Genomic DNA, 20,504 nt, shown 5'->3' with positions numbered 1-20,504 from the left:
AAAAAACAAAAAGGATACTTTCCATATTTTCTCAATTGGGATTATTATACTAGGCCATTCATGATTTTGTACAGTAGAACAAGAATAATTTCTTCCATAAGTAGTGCACCTAATCCTTATATAAAAAATCATAAAATTCCGCTAGCTGATAACCGATATAGTTCTTCTTTAAAGTGAAGCTTCATGTATGTATAGGGAAGTTTAATTAAATTAAAATGGTAAGTGTGAGGTTGACTTAACCCCACCCCTTTCCTTAAGTGTCCTTATAGGTCTCTAGAGGCATAGCATCTAGTGTTTAGATACACTAAGAACGGCTGTGTCAAATTAAAAAAAAAACAATGTTTAGACTTTTTTTGGGGTTAAAATTTGATTATAGAGTAGCCTTTCACTTTTTAGAAAAAATATAATAAGGATATATTTGCGAGGCAAAATATAATAAGATATGTTTTCTTACGGAAAATATATTATTTTTGAAAATAATAACCAAAACAGAAAACGATATTTATTAATCGCATCGTATTATGACAGCTTTCCGCGGATATTAAAATGATAAATTGTAAGATTAAAACCGTTTTTATTAGCCCCGAGGCCCGGGCTAACAAAACTGGTATTAATTTTATGATTTTTATTTTAATATTCGTGGAAAATTGTCTGTAATATGTTGCTATGTATGATTATGAGTATGGCTGAGAACCGGTTCTAATCCAGCGGATATCAATCGGTTTGGAATTTAAGCATTTTAAATTGCATGTCTATAGTAATTAAGTAACTTGATGTAGTAACGTGTGTAATTTATGTATGTACATTTCAACTATTTTGTTTATCATAATTGGGATGTACATCAATTTATCATCTCTTATCTTAAACCTTAAGTTCCTTGTGCCTTGATAAATCTTGATTAATTGGTTGGTACAAACTGCCAGTGTCTAAACTTTTTAACCAATAAAATATTCTTGTTATAGGGGGAGGTTAGTACACCATCCTATCCAGAAACTCTGCACATTGTCAAGGTAGGTTCTGCAGTAGCGAAGCTACTCTATGATGCGAAACTTCCGTCCGTCAGTCTGTATGTAAGAGACGGTATGGGGGATTTTTCGGCCCCTGTTAGTGTTACATGGCTGAATTTTTTGTGAAGATTCCTCATATTTATGATCATTCAGTACATAATTTACTTGGTCCGTCGGTCTGTCGGTCATATTACTTGTGTTAGGCTTCTAAAGCTTTTAAAGATTATTAGCCAATACAGATTTATTAGTTGTTAAAGTAGCGGTCTTTTTCTACCAATTCACGACATTTTTTTTTGAGATAGGCGCGGCGTTTTCTGATATGAATATACCACGAAATTCAGAATCTCTTTAAACTAATAAAATGGTTTTTTTTTATATTTATTTTTTACTGTCATATTCATTTTTTTAGATATTAAAATTTTGGTGAATAATATTCAATATTTAACATCCTGTTTAGTATTTCGTTATAATTTTTTTTATCCTGCATCAATGATATTTTGAAGTTTGGAAAATAAATCTATAAACATACATGTATAACCAGACAGCTGCCTGAATCCTCCTGTTGGGGACTTTTTTCGTCAGCAAGCAAACTGCTTTCTGATCTTTTGTAACACTTGGATTTGTTAATATTCCCGACGCTATTGGTTGAATTTCAAGGGTCCAATTCGAAACAGTCGCCACAGGGTCCTTGGGAAGGGGACATTTAACCCCTTCCCCCCTTTTGTTTTACTCTAATGTTTGGAAGTAGATGATGGACAAATTCAAGGTCTGATTTTGTAAATAGAGTTTTTCAAATATACTAGAAAGGATTATTTACAAAAATATACAAAACGAAAAGATTTTTGACAAAATATGAAATAAACTTTAAGAAGCAGTATTTTATTGGTTATTTGCCCTAGTTCTCTTTCGTATGGGTGTAGGTTACAAGGAAGTATGCAGCACCGTAGCTACTCTACATTACTCGGTAATTTGCATGTCTGACTGTCGGCAATGCACCATTTGTTCAGATTTTGGAAAATTGATTGAACGAAATAAATAAATTCTTTCTGGATATAAATCCAATCTACACAAGGTGTAATTTTGAATTTTGATTTTTTTTATGATAAACCTAAATCATTCGTTCATCGCTTTTATGTAGCTGCCAAGATATATATACAGTGTGTTTTTTTATGAGAACTTTTTTGAAAGCAATTTTACCCCACTCATAGTTATCAGACTAATGATTAATGGCTTATTTTCTTCGTTTTTTAATGCAAATAATAGAACACCAAAAAAATATTTAACTTTTATTTAAAATTACATTAAAACCTAAAATTCAAAACTTAGGTGTCAACATCTAAAATGGTTTTAGCGCATTTTTCTTATGCCTAAATTTTCTACCCTTTGCAAGAAAAAAATTGAATTTTCTGTAGTCGACTTTGAGGGGCCAGTACTCCCTCCCTGGTTGAGATATGACCTTCAAACTTTGATATGTTCTAGTACATGTCCCTAATAGTATCTGTTTTAGCTCTATATCTCAACCTTAAGGTGTTTGGCAGCCATTCTTGCAAAAGATTGAATATTTGAACATAAGAAAAATACGCTAAAACCATTTTTAGATGTTGACACCTTAGTTTTGAATTTTAGATTTTACTGTACTTTAAATAAAAACTGAAATATTTTTTGTTGTTCTATTAATTGCATTAAAAAACTAAGAAAATAAGCCATTAATCATTAAATTCTGATAACTATAAATGGGGTAAAATTGCTTTCTAAAAAGTTCTCATAAAAAACACACTGTATAAGCCTCAAACGGATTTTTAAAATAGTAAAATTATGATATGATTGAGGCTTACAGGCGGTTGAAGCGCGGCTGCCGAGCCCCGGAATATCTATTCCTTATTTCTGTAACCAAAAAGTGAAAAATCCTAATGGCTACAGAATACGTGGATTGGATATTGTTATATATTCTCTCATAACTTGACAAAATGTTTCTCCTAGCTGGCTAAAATTACGATACCGCCTTGCCAGCACCTGACAATGGAGGAACATATTGACCAATATGTGAGGACTTAATTAGCAACTTAAATTGACGACAAAATATCCCCTGTCACAATATCCTTGTATTATACATCCATTAAATTCCTGATTTTAATATTTACGTTGAATATCACAAAATTTTTCATACAAAGTGTTTTCACTAAAATTTCAGATATTTTTCATTTTTTTTGTGTGGGGGAAGAGCGAAGCAGCTCTTTTATTTATTTTATTATTCTTTTTGTGAACTTTTTTGGGGGGTTTAATAGCCCAAATGAATTAATGCTTTTAGGTAACAAACAGAGGGTATGGAAAGGATATACATTAATAAAATTCTATTAGCTTCATCATTAATAAAAGATTAATTTTACGATTCTTTTTATCTCTTACATAAATCTTTTTAATATGGAAAGTGATGAAAATTTAAATTTTATATTAAAACGAAAACACAAAGAAATTTAATAGAATCATCTGAACCGATTGATTTCTCCAAAGGATAGCTTGGGATAGTTTCAGGATATTTTTCTGACCTCTCGTTAATATTTCGATAACCATTGAACCGATTCAAGGTCCCAGGTTTGACTTGGCTGTATTGTATTTGAGTTAAGTCTTGGGATGGTTTTAGGCTTTTATTTAACCCTCGTTCCCATTAAATATAGATTCCCTAGATACCAGGTTTGCTTTAAAAACATTTGAAAATTGGAGGAAAAGTTTTGCATACTGCCACAGCGAGTTTGTTTGCATAAAAAATGTATGAAAATTGAATTTTTATCGATATCATTGTTCAACGTGTTTATTCAGGGGACCGTCTCCAACACGAGTTAGAGATGGGGTATAGAGAGTCGGATAAAATACAGGGAGGGAGGGGACAGTGGACTTTAATTTATCATTCTAAAATAATGTTATCTTACTTATTTGCTTAATAAATTGTAGGGGACTTCTGTCAAAATTTGATTTGTTAGTACACACTAGTAGTGTTCGAACTTTTCTGCCAATGATTTTATTCAAAGAAGAGGTAATTTGAAATTCGTTCATTATACTATCCCTTAAGATCCATGTAAAAAACATTTAGTAGGACAAAAAGTTATCTTCTGATAACACACCAATTGATTTTTTTTCACTAAACTATTTAGAGGAAGAAAGAGTCATAATGTACATTAATTTTTAAAGTTAATTTTTCTCTCCCTCCCTTATAATCAAAAGACCTAATTTACTCAGCCTGCTTTTAAAAACTTGTTCTCTTCAGGAATAAGAAAAGACTTTTGAAAATTATTTTGTAAATATAATTTTTGTGTCTTAAATTATGGAATGACAAACGGACAACTTAATTTATATAGCAGAAGTTGCATTGTTCTTTGTCATAAAAAAGTGAAAATTTCTAATAAATTATACAAATCACAAAATCTTGAGAAAAAAGTCTTTTTAAGCATGAGAGAAAGACCGACGGACAAAGTAAATTTTATGCTGGATACTTGTTGGTACAGGGCATCTTCAGATAAAGTAGCTTTTGCTACAAATTACTTAGTTAAATGGTAGAAATCTTTACTGCTTTACCCGGATTTTTATATAGATTTTTGGAAGATTTATTCCTCTCCCCTCGTCTCTTTGAATACAGATTGTTATCGAGATATCTCAAGTGAAGTTCAATATAATAGGAGATTGAAAACTTATTTTCAGCTTTTTTTTTAGATGCGCAGCTGCTCTATAAATATAGTATTCCCATACATTACTGCTTAAGTCTGTTGGAATATTTACTAAGGGGGAGATAGATTGTGCTAATTCCATAAAGGTGTAAGTTTTGAGGCTTAAAAACAGTATTAGAACGATAAGACAGACTGTGGGGGGGGGGGGGACACTAGTCATCAAAGTTTAACAATAACGTTTTCTTATTAATTGGCTCAACAGCTTTGGGTATTTTTTTAAAAAAATTGTTAGTTGGTTTGTTAATTTGAGTGTCCAAACGTTCCAACCACTTAAATCAATCAACTATATGGGTAATGTTGTGTATCATTATTGGGAATGTACATTAATGTATTGACCATTGTCTTAACTTTTTAGATTTCTGCACTAATGTTTTTTTAATCTAAATATTTTTTATTTTATAATTGATTTGCTACTTTTATGGACACAGCTATTCTTGTTTAATTTAAACTTACAAGATTTACTTTTGGAAAATAGAGTATGTACTTACTCTTATATGAAGGTAAAATATTATAAACTAGAGAATTGAGGAGGCAGGAAAATAGCCTAAAACCAACCAAGGACGTATGTGTAGCTTCCTTTAACTAGAAAAATCAATCGGTTCAGCGAAATCCTTATGGACAAAGAAAAAACCTTACTTCTGATTATGTAACAGGATAAAACTAAAATATTGGAGAATAGTCCCTTTCGTAACATCGCCCCATATTATTTTAAAAATGGCTTTTTACAGGTTATTTTAGGTTAGGTTAGGTTATATTGGGTTAGATGATTGCCCCACAGGGTTAGGTAATGGCCCCCCAGGGTTAGAGCCCCCTGCAGGGGCTAGAAAAAGGAAAAAAGGTACTGTGGAAAATACGAAGAATCGCCCCATAAGGTGCGATGTTACGAAAGGGACTATACCCAAATATTGTTTTTTTTAAATAGTCAAACACTTCGCTAATGTCTAACTGCTCCTTATTATGCTTTATTAGCGAAAACTAAAATAGAAAAAACTTTATTAAAGGGTAGCTTATTCCTCCAATGAATAACAAACAGGGGTTAGGTGTTAAAAGGGCTGTCTTACTTTTTTCCTCATCCCCTCGAGGCTTACAATCCCTGTACACGCCAATGTATCTAGTTATCAACCTTCACAGCTTTTTTTTATCAAATTCAAGATTTCAAACTTTGTATTAGTATTTAAAAGATTTAGGTATTCTATTTTATTACTTGAAAAAATGAAATTACAGGATGATTAATGATTATTTTTTTTAATCAGCTACTGACCAACGTATTTAATTGAAGAAAAGCCTAGGTAAATTTAAATTGTTTGTCTCAGTGAAGAAAAACACAGACGTAACGTGTTTCAATTATTGGAAGAAAATTACCAATTTAACTATTATACAACATATTGCCATTTTATTTTCAATTTCTATTACAATTTATTTCTTGTAGGGGCGTTCTAATTTCCGCTTAACATTTCATTAATTATGAATGATTCAAGGATGACATTAGAACAAAGTAGCGAAGAAAAAAAAACCATAGACAAAGTGAGTTATAAAGCTGATAAATCATGAAAATTACATATCTCAAAACATAAATGTCTTTTTTGGCATTTTGACGGATACGGGTAGAAAGTCTTATACTGCATGTTTTATGTTGTATGTGGAATCTTCAAGAAAAATAGTCTTTCTACTATTGCAAGGGTAGACTGTCTGACAGACAGTAAAGCTGTGGAGTTTATGGCCATTTACAGTAAGAATAAATTTTATGCGGATTTGATGTTTCATTTTTCTTATATTGTAAGTTCTTTGATGCGAATACGAACAAGGATAACATTATCCTTATAATACAAAGTAGAATGATGTCTGTCCGTCCCTTAAGATCTCGGTAACCACTGATCCGATTGGATTCTACTCTTCAGGGAATATACCTACTGGTCCTGTGGTGGTTTTAGGCTATTTTCTTGGGGGGTGGGACACCCCCAACCCCCCCCAAAACAATAAAATCCCCCCCCATCTTTTTATTTTTTTTTTGCTGAAGATTTCCTTGGTCCTTTTACGAATTTCGCCCAAAATTTTTTTTTGGTCATCTCTTGGGTTAAAGCCCCTAGAGGCTAGGGGCGAAGCCGCTAGTGTAAAATAACATAATAGCTCATTTCTTATTTCTAGATTGAATTCATTGAAATTCAATTGAATAGGAAAATGTAAATAAAGATCAGCTGATCATAATGCTCAATTGCCACATAAAGTTATGAAAATTGTAAGGTCGTATTTGTTTATGTTGTAAAATATAACAAAGTATAAAGGGATAGTTGCACGAAGTGCATTTAAAGAAAATAGTGAACTGTTTTTATTTTAAGTATTAGAGAATGATTTGCCGCATATTTTACAAGAGTTATAAAAAAATTGAACAGGGGTTACTTAAAAAACTTGCCTTAACATATATATATATATATTTTTAGATATTGTCAAATAAAAAAAGTTTGGTCAGGTCAATGTTAAAAATTCTTTAACACATAATCTTATCTATCCAATGCCTAATATATTCTACCAAGACATATACAAGTTAACGACTCCAAGTACCTTAACTTTTTAAATACACTTCGTGCAACTATCTCTTTAAAATATTTCTATGACTTTTTGAAAAGGCATTTGGTTTTACTTCTTCCACCAATTTAAAAAAAAAAATTTCAGTGCTTTATTATCATTTTATGATCCATGTTTTATATAGGCTTTCTTTCGTGAATATAATTATAATAAATAAAATGTTCGTACAGCTTTACAGGATGTAAAGAATTATATAGTCGCTACTCTCCAAAATAACAATATTTGTTCGGAAATGAAAATGTATTTGTTTGTGACAGAGGCACTGATGCATTATTGACAACTTGCCACCTTTCTTCAAAAGGGCATCTCTTACGTTTATGTTATTCTTAAATTTTTAGCTGTGCATCCCCGATGATGCTAGAAAATTTTTTTACTTCTATAGATCTAAATTAATGGTTTACATGTTTAGACACTGCTAGTTTAACATGTGCTAAACACTGTTTTTCACAATGGCCTTATATTAGCAATACCAACTGACAACATCAGGGAGGGATTAGAAATTGAATTGTAAAATGCACTAGTACCAAAATATTATAACAGCATTATCTAATTTGTTTTTTAAAATTTTTTGGGTACTTTCATTGAATTATGATTGTTTGGTTCCAAACATAAACCATTAATTTTAATCTACAGATAGGATATTTTTAATCGTATATTGTCTTATCCCTTAAGATTCCTGTACATTATAAGATAGCATACCAATCAACTATAAAAACAAACTAAGGATTGTCCCTTTCAACTCTCTCTCTCTTGAAGAAAAAGTAAAACAACAAAAACAATTTCTAAAATTCTGTTGAATCTGCCATTTCTCACATCCCATGCATATTTAATACCCGCAATATGTCAGTGACAAGTATCCTTAAAAAGGATTATAATTTTGCTAGTGAGCACTAAAAAGCTTACTTAATGCTGGCGTATTTAGTACCCTAACACTGCAGGACTACCTAGGTTAGTTATCTATAATACAAAGTAGCTTGATGTCTGTCCGTCCGTCCCTTAAGATCTCGGTAAACACTGAACCGATCGGATTCTACTTTTTAGGGTATATACCTTTTGGTCATGTGTTGGTTTTAAGATATTTTCTTTGGGGGTGGGACACCCCCTTCCCCCCTAAAAATGGAAAATTCCGCCCTCAAAAAAAAATTTTTCCTGAGAAACTACTTCAAAATAAATGACAGCACCAGAAATACTTATTTATTTAGTCGGTGGGTTCTTTTATTAAAATCTTAATTAGTTGGTACAAACTGTCCATTAATATTTTTAATAAAAAAAAGTAGTAATTGTTTTAGTATCATTGGGAATGAACATTAATTAATCGCCTATTGTCTTTTCCCTTAAGATTTTTACTTTCCCTTAAGAAATTGACTTTTTTCAAACCTTGCAAATTTACAAGAATTAAAATTAAGAAATTGAATATTGTCTAAAAATTGATTTGTCTAATGTTTATAGTAGAAGAATTGGTGCTTTGCCTCAAAATATTTACCAAGCACTGAAAACCTATGCTTGACCTCTGCGGGGTCTTAACATATTGCTCAATATAGCGTAAAGCATTAAACTAACAAATATAATTACCCTCTCCCCTGATTTATTTTTTTTGTTAAAGTGCTATGGGTTTGTTTGCTCGATGAGGCACTTGTATATAACTATACTTAATTAAATGTTCTTTTATTTTAGTTTGCCCGGAAGAATGAAGAGAAGGACCTTCCTCCCGCGTTTATTGAGGTGTGAATTTAGAACAGCTGTATATCTACTTTACAAGATGTGGTTGTTGATCAGCTGATCATTTATTATTAGGGACAACGCCACTTTTTATTGATATATGTACTTGTCCTTATAGTCCAGGGATAAGACAATGGATGATAAATTGATATACAATCCCAATTATGATGAACAAAGGAACTCATGTAGCTTAAAATTATTAGTTGAAGATACAATCACAATGCAATAAATGTATCCAAAGTTTTTAAGCCAATGAATAAGATAAAGCGGTTAATATAACTTTGGATACTAGTGTAGTTTACAGTCCATTGTCCTCTCCCTCCCTGAATACTATAATAATGAAACAAACAGACAACAGAACAAACAAGTTATAGATTAACTTCGCTGCATAGCAGTTGATTAAAATAAATCTTTTGTCTTTGTCTTGCTTGATCTAGGACAGGTGCAAATATTCAAACAAATTGAAAATAGAATAATTGTATAGTAGCTAAGATAGGAAGTACCAGCAAGGAGGGAAAATAATTCTGTTTATAAACACCTTCACTAATTCTTAGGCTTAAAACTTTGTATAACTTTATAAAATATTAAATTTGGGATTTACATTAAATTATTGTTAAATTTCTTAACGAAATTTTTGATGGCGGCCTTGGAAGTAGATTGTTTAAGAAGATTAATGGAGGAAACCCCTAGATTTATTAAAAATCACCTAGAGTTGATAGATTGCCTGTATACTTTGAAGACTAGTATGATTTATAGTCAAATGTTGCCTTTCTCCCTGATTTGGAATACTTTATACTATACTAGCGGCTGCGCCCCCTAGCATCTAGGTACTCTGTATTTTAAAGGGAAGAACAGAAAAATAGCCTTAAACCATCCCAAGACTTAGATTTAAAAAAAATAAAACTGTCTAAAACCATCACGGGACCTATATGAAGTTTTCCTGAAATGGAGGACTCAATCGGTTCAGTAGTTATAGAAATCTTAAGATACAGACAAAAATACCTTATTACTTTATATATTAGGATATAAATGCAAATTTGCTTTTTTCTCATATGTAGTTAAATATTAACATATGCGCTCAATAATCCACATGGATATTCAAGTTAAAAATGAACCAAAATTTCTTCTTTAGATCTTTATTTCTCTTAATATTTATCTTTATCTCGAGTGCAAAATTGGATTGGACAATATGTCCTGATTTTCAGACTTACTTCGTCAGGCCAAAGACGAAAATGCGGAAAATCAAAAGATGTTAAAAAATGACAGTTTCCCTGTAAAGCCTAGTCAGAAACAAAACTCCCTTAATTTAGTTAATTGAAAATAATACGGAGGGGGGTGAGTTTTCCGTTTGATTTTTAATTAATTTATGTTAAGATAGGTTAATACGGGTACTGGTTAGCCCCGCAGGGGTAGGCACAGGAAGAAACTAGCCACCACCTTATTTTCAATTTATTTAACAAATAAGAGAAGATAGGAGGTGTGGGGGAGGATATTTTCTTATTCCTTGGCTTTTGGGACTTCTATTGAATTTTTGTTGGTTTGTTCATTAAGTTGAGTGTCCAAACGTTACAACCACAAATTGTAACGTTGTGTATCATCATTTTGGATCAATTTATCGGCCATTGTCTTATTCCAAGAATTTTTTTTACTTTTTTTTTGTTCAGAATACTTGCCCCTATAAAGATGGACTCTAAGTGAATAAATTGATTAGGCCGCCAAATAAAGCTTGTCTCAAGACAAAAGAACGGACGATATAAAGTACGTAAATAACAGGGACCTTAAGGGATAAGACAATGGACAACACGAAAAAATGAAGTATCTCCAGGTAGGGACGTGACTTTGGGCTGTTTATTACACTAGGCCCCAAAGTTTTACAATAACGTTTTCATATTCGTTGGCTTAACAACTTTGAGTACTTGAATTTGATTGGTCGGTTCATCAAGATAAGTGTCCAAATGTTTCAACCACTAGTTGTGTAATCTACAGCAGGTGTAATTTTGTGTATCATTATTTGGGGTGTACATCAATGTAAATGCCATTGTCTTATCCTTTTCCTTGAGGCAGGGGTAGTTGAATTTGATAACCATTTTTTTAAAATTTAATTTTTAATTTTCTAGGGGGGTATTTTTTTCTAGGGGCGATTTCTCTGGGGGGGGGGATACCCTTCCCCAAAATAGTTATAAACCTTCCCATCAGCTATGAGAAGTTACCCTATAAAGGAGAACCCAATCGGTTCAGCAGTTAGCGAGATCCTTTGGTACAGACAAACAGACAGACACACAGACAGACAAACAAACACATAGACATCCTGTTACTTTATTATAAGAATATCTCTGATGTATTCCCCTAATCATAAAAAAAATACCTAACCGTTTTATTATTTGTTCTCTTATTAGTTGGCTTATAACTTTAGGGTCTTTCATTAAATCTTGATTGAGTAGTACTAACTAGGAGTATCTAAACTAATAAAGAGTAGGGTTAATTTTGGTTATCATTGTCTTATCCCTTTAGATCCCTGCGTTAGGTACAAATTGTTTAAGTAGATTGTTCGTAACTACAACGTATGCACAAACCATATTATCGACTTAGATATCTAAAAGGTACCCAAAGTTTTTTAATTTTCTAATGTAAATAATACTTTGGGTACCAATATAATATGCACTTTATTTCCCCTTCTTCCCTGATTATCAAATTGATATACCTATTCTTTTTAGCTTGGTGCCTTCACGTATCCGCTAGTGCCTGGAAAATCAGCCATCCTCAAGTCCGACTATGGAGGCTACATTCTACCAGATTTGGAGGTATTCATTATCAGATTTTGATGATTTTCGTCGTTTTACTTAAATTTTTAAGAACAAAGCAATGCAATATATTCTTTTCGGTATGGATGGTGAATGCCTTGGCCTTAAATAAGCGTATATCGTTACAATACAAAGTTAAGACTAGCAAGAAATGTTGTGAAAGCAAAGGGGTTGTTAGATGGATATATAAAACAGGATAAGAAACAAAGGCGGTTTCTCTCAACATGCATAGTTGAGCAAAGAAACTTCCCTCCCCCTTAAAATTTTTTTTTGGGTGGGGGATTGTTTTCTTCAGAGCTGAATCTTTAAATGTGTAGCCGTTGCCGTGGCCGTGGCCGTGGCCGTAGTCGTAGCCGTAGCCGTAGCCGTCACCACTGCCAGTGCTGCCAATAAAACATGGATTTTCAAAAGATTTTACAGCAGTGCAATGCCAGAAATATGGATATCTAAAATCTTCTATGTCCCACCCAAAAAATAAATTTTTTTAAAGAAGTTGTATCAACTTTTTTGCTTTTTATTTAAGATAGCTAGCCGGTCCTTTCAGTAAGTAGTAGATGTAAAATTTTTCATAGAATTCAGATATGCAATCGGTTTTTTTGTAGACCTCTTATTTTTTAAGTAATTTAAGTTTTTTTAAAAAAATAATTAAGTCGGTTTTAAGGTACTAAAACGCAACAAAATAAAAGAAGAAAATAGCCAGTATAAACAAAAATAGTAAGATCTTTAATTTGACACCTTACTTTTAAAATTCTGTTGAGTAATTGTTGAAAAAATCAATTTTTTTAACCTCGGTTTAATCAAAACATTAAACCTAAATATTTTCTCATACAGACATAAAAAATATGGGTTCATATATACCATTAGAATGAGAAAAATAATATGAATCCATTGTAAGCAAAATTGAAAAAGTTTAAAAAAATTGTAATAAAAAATAGAAAAAATAAAAAAGTTATTTTAAGAATTGTAACTACTAAACTAGCCAATCACAAATCGCAAAAATTGACGAATCGGGAAGCTTAATCTATAAAATTAACCTATAGAATTGCCAGAAAAAAAGGAGAACGTTCATACAATATATACAACAGATACTACAATAAATATAGTGATATTAAAGAACATGTAAAGAATGAAAAATTATGAACAAATATGCATCAGTCTTTTTATAAACTTCAAAACAATGCAGTTAAAAATACATTATTGTTTCTTGTGTTTAAAAAATATCTGCTACATTGCATTGTCTTTTGTTTAGGTTTTGTTCAGGTTTGGTTCAAGCTAACCCTTTAAAGCCGAAAATTATGATTCTTAAAATAAACTTATTTTTTTTATTATAGTTTTATAAAACTTTTTCAATTTTGCTTTAAATAGATTCGTAATATTTTTCTGATTCTAAAGGTATATATGAACCCATGTTTTTTATGTCTGTTCGAGAAAATATTTAGGTCTAAAGTTTTTATTAAACCGAGGTTAAAAAAATAGATTTTTTCAATAATTACTCAACAGAATTTTAAAAGTAAGGTGTCAAATTAAAGATCTTACTATTTTTGTTCATACTGGCCATTTTCTTCTTTTATTTTGTTGCGTTTTAGTACCTTAAAACCGACTTAATTATTTTTTTAAAAAACTTAAATTACTTAAAAAATAAGAGGTCTACAAAAAAACCGATTGCATATCTGAATTCTATGAAAAATTTTACATCTACTACTTACTGAAAGGACCGGCTAGCTATCTTAAATAAAAAGCAAAAAAGTTGATACAACTTCTTTTTAAATTTTATTTTTATTTGGCCACGGCTAGCCGTAGCCAATTTGATTTTAAGATCGATATTAGGTTAGTGGCTGTACCTCTGGCAGCGGCAATGACAACGGCTAGACATTTAAAGATCCAGCTCTGGTTTAATAATGTTAGGTTAGTTTATACTGGGTAGAGGGTGGCCTTGCGATGCCACATGGGATAGGTATAAAGAAAGAAAATAACTACACTTCCTTATTTTCAATTTAAGAAAAAAGAGTTTTGTTTTCTGTGCTTGCAGAAAACTAAAAAAAAGTTACCAATTCTGCAGTATGTTGAAATATCATCTTTCAAAACAAAGTACAAAAATACAATTTATTTTGTATAAATCTGACAAAGCAATTTGTTTTAGAAAAGTCATTGTCTCACGTTTTGGTATTATACTCATCTGATTTGAAAAGGCATAAACAGAGAGAGCGAGATGTGGCAATAGGATTTTTATTACTTACAAAAGTCCCCAAAGTTTTGTAAAAAAGTTTGGGTATAGTCTCTTTCGTGGCAACGCCTCTTAAGGGGCGTTTCGTCGTATTTTAACTGTAGATTTTCCCTATATTTTTTTTTTTTTTTTTGGGGGGGGGGCAGGAATTTAAAGGAATAAGACAAAATGCACATTCCCAATGATGATACACAAAATTATCCTTGCTGTAGATTGCAATAAGTGGTTGCTAGTACATGAACCAACGAATTAAAATTCAATAAAAGTCTCAAAGAATGATAACCCAACGAAAAGGAAAACGTTATTATAATACTTCGGGTACTAGTGTAATAAATAGCCTACTACCCCCCCCCTCTCCCTGGTTCTAGAAATATATTAAAAAAAAGAGACACCCCCCTTCACCTAATTAAAAAGGCTTAGCTCACTGCCTACACCCCTCTTTTGCTACCTGACATTAACGCGCTTGTCATGATTTTTTTTATATGAATTTTATATTTTTATGCTTGCATCAATTTGCCTATCTTGGTACTTTTTTCCTATCTTGGCTACCCAAAAATCTAGTTTTAGAGTTCCCAGGAAACTGTTCTTATTAGGATTTCAAAAAATAAAAAATGTGGAAACATATTTTTGTAGGCAAAACGCATATTAAACCTGTAGGAAGCAACCTATCTTTAAAAAACAGGAAAGCTAATTTTTGACGCATTGTCGAATTATTCTTTTCTGCCTTCTAATATTCATGTTTTCAACATACAGTGAGATTTTAACTTGACTAAAAAACAATGAGATACAGAGCAAATTTTCAGTTGTCATTAAAAAAAGAAAGAAGAAAAAGAAAGAAAAAGAAGAACCTGATAGAAAATTACGAAACTTAAAAAAATGTTTTTACCTCTTGTTGTATGGCCGACAGACCGACAGACAAAGAAAGTTGTGTACTGGATGCTCGTTGGATAGGTGTATCTTCACAAAAATGTCTGCTGTATATCTTAGATAGCAGCCAAGAAAAATAGATTTCCCCTATATCGTTACGGAATGACTAACGGGGTCATCTCAAAAAACGCTTATCTCAGAAAACGCCTATCTCAAAAAACGCCCATCTCAGAAAACGCCTATCTCAAAAAACGCCCATCTCAGAAAACGCCTATCTCAAAAAACGCCTTTTACATAAAATGCCCACTACATTTTTTATAAATAAAATTTTTTAAAAAACGAACAGATAGACAAAATGAATTACAGAGTAGCTTCGATACTTACATAACTTGTAAAGTTGTGACAATTAATAGAAATAAGATCTTTTATGAAACTCAGGGCTGCTCCGTAGTCGCTAATTTTGGTTATTTATGCTGATTGCTAAAAAAATTTTTGATTCTGCCTAGTCCTAATAAATACTATATGCTACTTATATTTTCTTACAATAGTTGTTATGAATAAACATCCCCCAAAGATGTTCTGTTAGATTAGATTAATGAGATGTCACAGGATAAAAAGAGTGAGCACTATTATGCTGCAGTATGCCACAGGGTGAGGCAAAATACAGGGTTTGAAAATAAAATAATTTTTTTTTGTAGTCTTGAAAACTTGATAAAAAAGAAGAGAAATTAAAATACAGTGTTAAAGACAGAAATATAGATTTTTTTACAGAATAAAAAGAGTGATCACTATCATGCTACGGGGTCCTGTAAAAAAAAAAAAATAATACATAGTTTGAAAATTGTCATGACTAGTTATCAAAGAAGGCCCCTCCAATTTAAAATAAAATTCAGATTGAAAATACAAGGTACAAAAAGAGTAGTAACTATTGTTATGCAGTAGATTACCAGATCCTGTAAATAAAAAATTACATTAAAAATTTTAAATTATATTTTTTGTAGGGGTGGTTTCTCATAGTAGGTTGGTGGTACCAACCCCCAATATAGTTAGAAACCTTTCCAGGACCTATGAGAAGCTAAATTATAAGGGAGAACCATGTCGGTTCTGTGGTTAGAGAGATCCTTGGGAACACACAGAGAGACATCCTGTTATTTTTATATAAGGATAGGTTTTAAAAATAATTTAGTAACCCTGTATAAAAACATGAATGATCCCTAGGTAGACCACCAGATCTTTTGCACCACATCTAATAGAATATATACATCAAAATGTACATAAATAATATGATTGATATACTTTGTGGCCCAAATTGATAGGTTATTTCATGAAAAGTAGCATCTGTTTAAACAGTAACTTCTTGATTGATGGTCTGTTTCCTAAATCTTTGAATATAGATGTATAACCCAGACAACTACCTGGATCCCCCTGTTGAGAACTTTTTTAGTATACTAGCAAATTTCTTTCTGCTCTTTTGTAGCCTCGTGGCTGTGTTATTATTCCCGACGCTACTGGGTGATTTTCAAAGTCGGCACAGGGTCCTAGTGGTGGGGACATACAGTTATTTAACCTCTTCCCCCTCTATTGTTTTACTCTAATGTCTGTTTATTAAACAATAATCTGAATCTGTTATTATAAATTATAAGAAACTTACAGCGGCTGAAAATGTTTTAAATATCAAAGAATACAGAAATAATGAAAGTAACTAACTTTCCTTGAAAGAACACTCTCTCTTTTCTCTTTTCTCACTAAAAGGTACCCTATCAAGAATAACAGTAACCATAGGAATCAATCTTTTAGGTTGATTTCCCGAAAAGTGGCTTTTAAGCACTTAAAACAACCTTACATATTTTTAAAATAAATTGAAAAAAGAGGAAATGGGAAGGAATTTTTTTTCCTATGCCCTACCCCTAACCCAGTTAAGCCTATACCTGCGGTGCCGCCATAACCCAGCAGGAATACCCAGCACCAAATATAATCTTACATACCATGGCCTAAAGTAATAAACAAACAAAAGAAAAACAATTTGCCTCCCTTATTTTCAATTTGAGAAAACTTATATCTCTTAGTGCTCAAGAAGGCTTCAACTACAAACAATAAACAAATTTATTATTCTAAGAATATGTTTTTTTTTAGGACTATTATTTTCTTAAAATACCACCCTTTGAAACTCTTTTATATATGAAATTATTCTCAAATGAACTGTCTGAACAACCAACAAAATTGGTTGAAGAGTAGCTTAACTACCAAAAAATGCAAAAATCATTGTAAAAAAGCATTAGGATTCACTCAAACAATTCTAATTCTATTAAAAGTTTTGGCTTTTTATAATCCAATTTTCAACTGCACAGAATACTGATTTTAGAGTGCCAATATTGGATGCATAAAACTATGGATACATATTTAATCTATTTTCATGTATTTTTCGTTGGTGGAGGAGGGTGGGGGCGGGATAATTTTTCTTAATATCTAGGGAGGGAGAGAACTGTTAATAACACTAGTACCAAAAGTATTATAGTTATGTTGGTTAATGGAAAGAAAACGAAGTAGCGGGTATCGTCGTATTTTCACAGTAGCTTTTGATAGGTTAGGTAAATGTTAATGATTGGCCAGCAAGGTTAGGAAATTCGCCCCGCAGGGGCTAAATATAGGAGAAAACTACTATCATTGGATATTTAAATTGTGCATTGTCTTATCTCCTAGGATCCCAGCACTCCTAGTAGTCTTAAAAATTAAAAACTTAAAAGCAAAGTCACCCAGAAAACGTTTTAAAGTAATACTAAATATTTTGAATCAGTCAGGGAAATCGTTTTATTAATAGAGTAGGAATATTTATTATCCAGTTATCCATCTATTTATTAGATCCTTAGTGAAGAGAAAAATGTTATTTAGAGGGAGGCAGTAGATTAAAGAGAAACTTTGATTTTTATATTTATTAGCACAAAATACTAATGAATAGAAGCCTATATTGATATGATATTTAGTTCAACTAAAGGCTAATAGATGCTAGTTGTCTGTATGATATTAGCAGATCATTCTTTAAAAAGTTAAAAAGTACACTAAATGAACTTTAAATGACAAGTATTTTTAAAAATGTTCTCTGTACATTATCCATCATGATTTTAAAAATATTGTTTCCATTAAAAATCTTAGGATATGTGTGAGATTTCTTTTAATTGAATTAATTAGGTATTTAATGTTGCTTTAAATTTTTTTTTTTAAATGTACTAAATCCAAAAGTAATCGGGAATATTTTGTTGTCTAATAGTGTCCTCTGAAGGAGTGGGTTAAAAAGGGCAGTAGCATATAGTATATCGAATGCGAAAATACTTTGTTATGGGATGTTTACACAATATATATAAAAAAAATATAGCTAAGCTACATTAAAAGTCTTATCAATTAGGCATATTTTTTCCAGTGTGTCTTCGAAACCAATTAATTTTCGCTGGATTGGAAACGGTTCTCAGCCAGACTGAAATATCATGTATAGTATTATATTGCAGACAATTTTCCATGATTATTAAAATAAAAATCTTAAGATTAATATCAGTTTTGTTAGCCCGGTCTTCTACGTCTCGGGGCTAGCAAAACTGGTTTTAATGTTATAATTTTTCATTTTAGTATCCGCGGAAAGTTGTCTATAATACGATGCGATTTAGTTTAAAGAGTATGAAGTCTTTCTTGGAAATCCCACAACAAATGTACACAAATTTACTTGGCTGTATGAACACCATGAAAAAACTATTTTGTTTTGTGCATGGAAAAGATTACCAATGGCAGATTAAAGGTCGCAGTCTTAGAAAAATATAAATAGATTTACAACTAATATTATATCCTGATGTAAATTAAATAGTAGAATATTTTATTTTTAAAATTGACATTTATTTTAGAAAGGTGGTGGTTCGAGTATTGGAATGATATTGCCAGATAACACCACACAGCATGAAAGGTTATATTATTGCCAATTGCCAAATTGCCATGGATTGTATTTGTAATATATGTATTAAGAGAAATATTTGCATATAATACCTCAAAACATGAAATGTAAAATTATTGCCAGTTGCTACATTGCCATAATGATTTTTATTTTGTATTGCCAGATAACACCAAATAGCAAGAAAGACTCTAATTATTTCTGTTGCCAATTCGGCCTGTTTAACATACTAATGGTTAAATGGTTAAAGTATCAGCATGAAAGTTTGTTGCCATATTGCCATTTTTTAACATAATTCTGGATATTTTTTAGAATATGCACCTATATTTATTTTGTATTGCCAGATAACATCACACAGCATGAAAGGTTATATTATTGCCTGTTGCCAAATTACCATATTTAACATATAAATAGTTAAAAGTATGTAGTTTAAGTATAGGCATTAAAGGATGTTGCCATACTGCTATGATCATGGTTAATTAGAGATAACACCACACAGCATGAAAGGTTATATTATTGCCTGTTGCACTATTGCCTTACATTGAAATTATATTTATATTTCAGTTATATACTATATATTGTATTCTCAATTATAATTGCATAGCAATAAATGTATTGCCTTTTGCTACTTATTGTTATACCTGTATATAAAGTTAAAGTTATGTTAGTTGTTTACATCAAAATGTATGAAAAGATTACCATTTGCATGTTGCCATATTGCCACTATTGTGGAAGCCTAATCTTGAAACACTTTTCATATCCCTATATTCTTGAATTATTCAAGATTTATAAAAGTTTTGAAAAGTTAATTCAATTTTGTACTTATTGAATTGTAAAAGGATGCAGGGATACAGGAATAAGACTATGCAGCTAATACATCTTCCTCTCCATTTTTTTTTATTAAATTCTACTTTTGGTAGCCTATTTTCAATGAAAAGAACTAACCTTTTATGAAACCTTTAAATCAAAAACTTTACCAAAGTAAAATTAAACTGATCATTCAATACGTAGGATTGTGGACATTGGACTGTTAATTTTACTACCCAAAGTTTTAATACTATGTTATCTTATTAGTTAGCTTGTGATTTTGTTTGAAGTCATTTGGAATAAACATCAATATATCGCCAATTGTCTCATTCCTTCAAAATTCCTGCAAATAAGCTGAACCTTATGAATAACAAATTACATATTCAAGAGATATCCACAATAGTGATAAACAAAATTACCACCTTCTTTAGTTTAAAACCATTGGTCGAAAAGTTTAGACATTACCAACTTGAACCAATCAATCATGCTTCTAAAAAAGTATTGTAGTTTTAAACTTTGGGTGTAAATTACAATGCAATGACCTTCTCTGACATATTTCTGATTATAATTGTAAAAAATGTTTAGGGCAAGATTGGACCAATTGTTTCTTACTCTAACAAGATCATCTGCTACTACATCATTTAAAACCCAGGTAAATGTAAATTCCAGTGTACTACCCAATCATGAAAAATTAAATCATTCCCCTTCTGTTGATTAAAATTATTGGTGGAGAAGTTTTAACACTGCTAGTTTGTAATATCTCATCAAGATTTAAAATAGGTTCCAATGAATGAGAGAATGTGGTGTAGAAACTTATTATTTACAATCCTATATCCCCTCCCTCTC

General features: G+C 31.4%; 1 protein-coding gene across 2 annotated transcripts in view; it reads left to right on the top strand.

Annotated features, from left to right (window-relative positions):
- Nucleotides 1-20,504, top strand: part of LOC145318747 (protein spartin-like) — a 148,991-nt gene that overhangs the window by 67,364 nt on the left and 61,123 nt on the right. For both annotated transcript variants that reach the window (XM_080160239.1, XM_080160240.1), the window contains 5 exons: nt 963-1,010; nt 8,984-9,031; nt 11,743-11,829; nt 18,808-18,866; nt 20,244-20,310. In XM_080160239.1, coding sequence (XP_080016365.1) covers nt 963-1,010; nt 8,984-9,031; nt 11,743-11,829; nt 18,808-18,866; nt 20,244-20,310 — 309 coding nt within the window. The remainder of the gene's footprint in view (nt 1-962; nt 1,011-8,983; nt 9,032-11,742; nt 11,830-18,807; nt 18,867-20,243; nt 20,311-20,504) is intronic.

Source organism: Acartia tonsa, chromosome 5 (assembly GCF_053477335.1).
Source record: "Acartia tonsa isolate MP-2025a chromosome 5, ASM5347733v1, whole genome shotgun sequence".
NCBI lineage: Eukaryota > Metazoa > Arthropoda > Copepoda > Calanoida > Acartiidae > Acartia > Acartia tonsa.
Note: the sequence above shows the minus strand (reverse complement) of the source record. Positions and strands in the feature narration are given on the sequence as shown.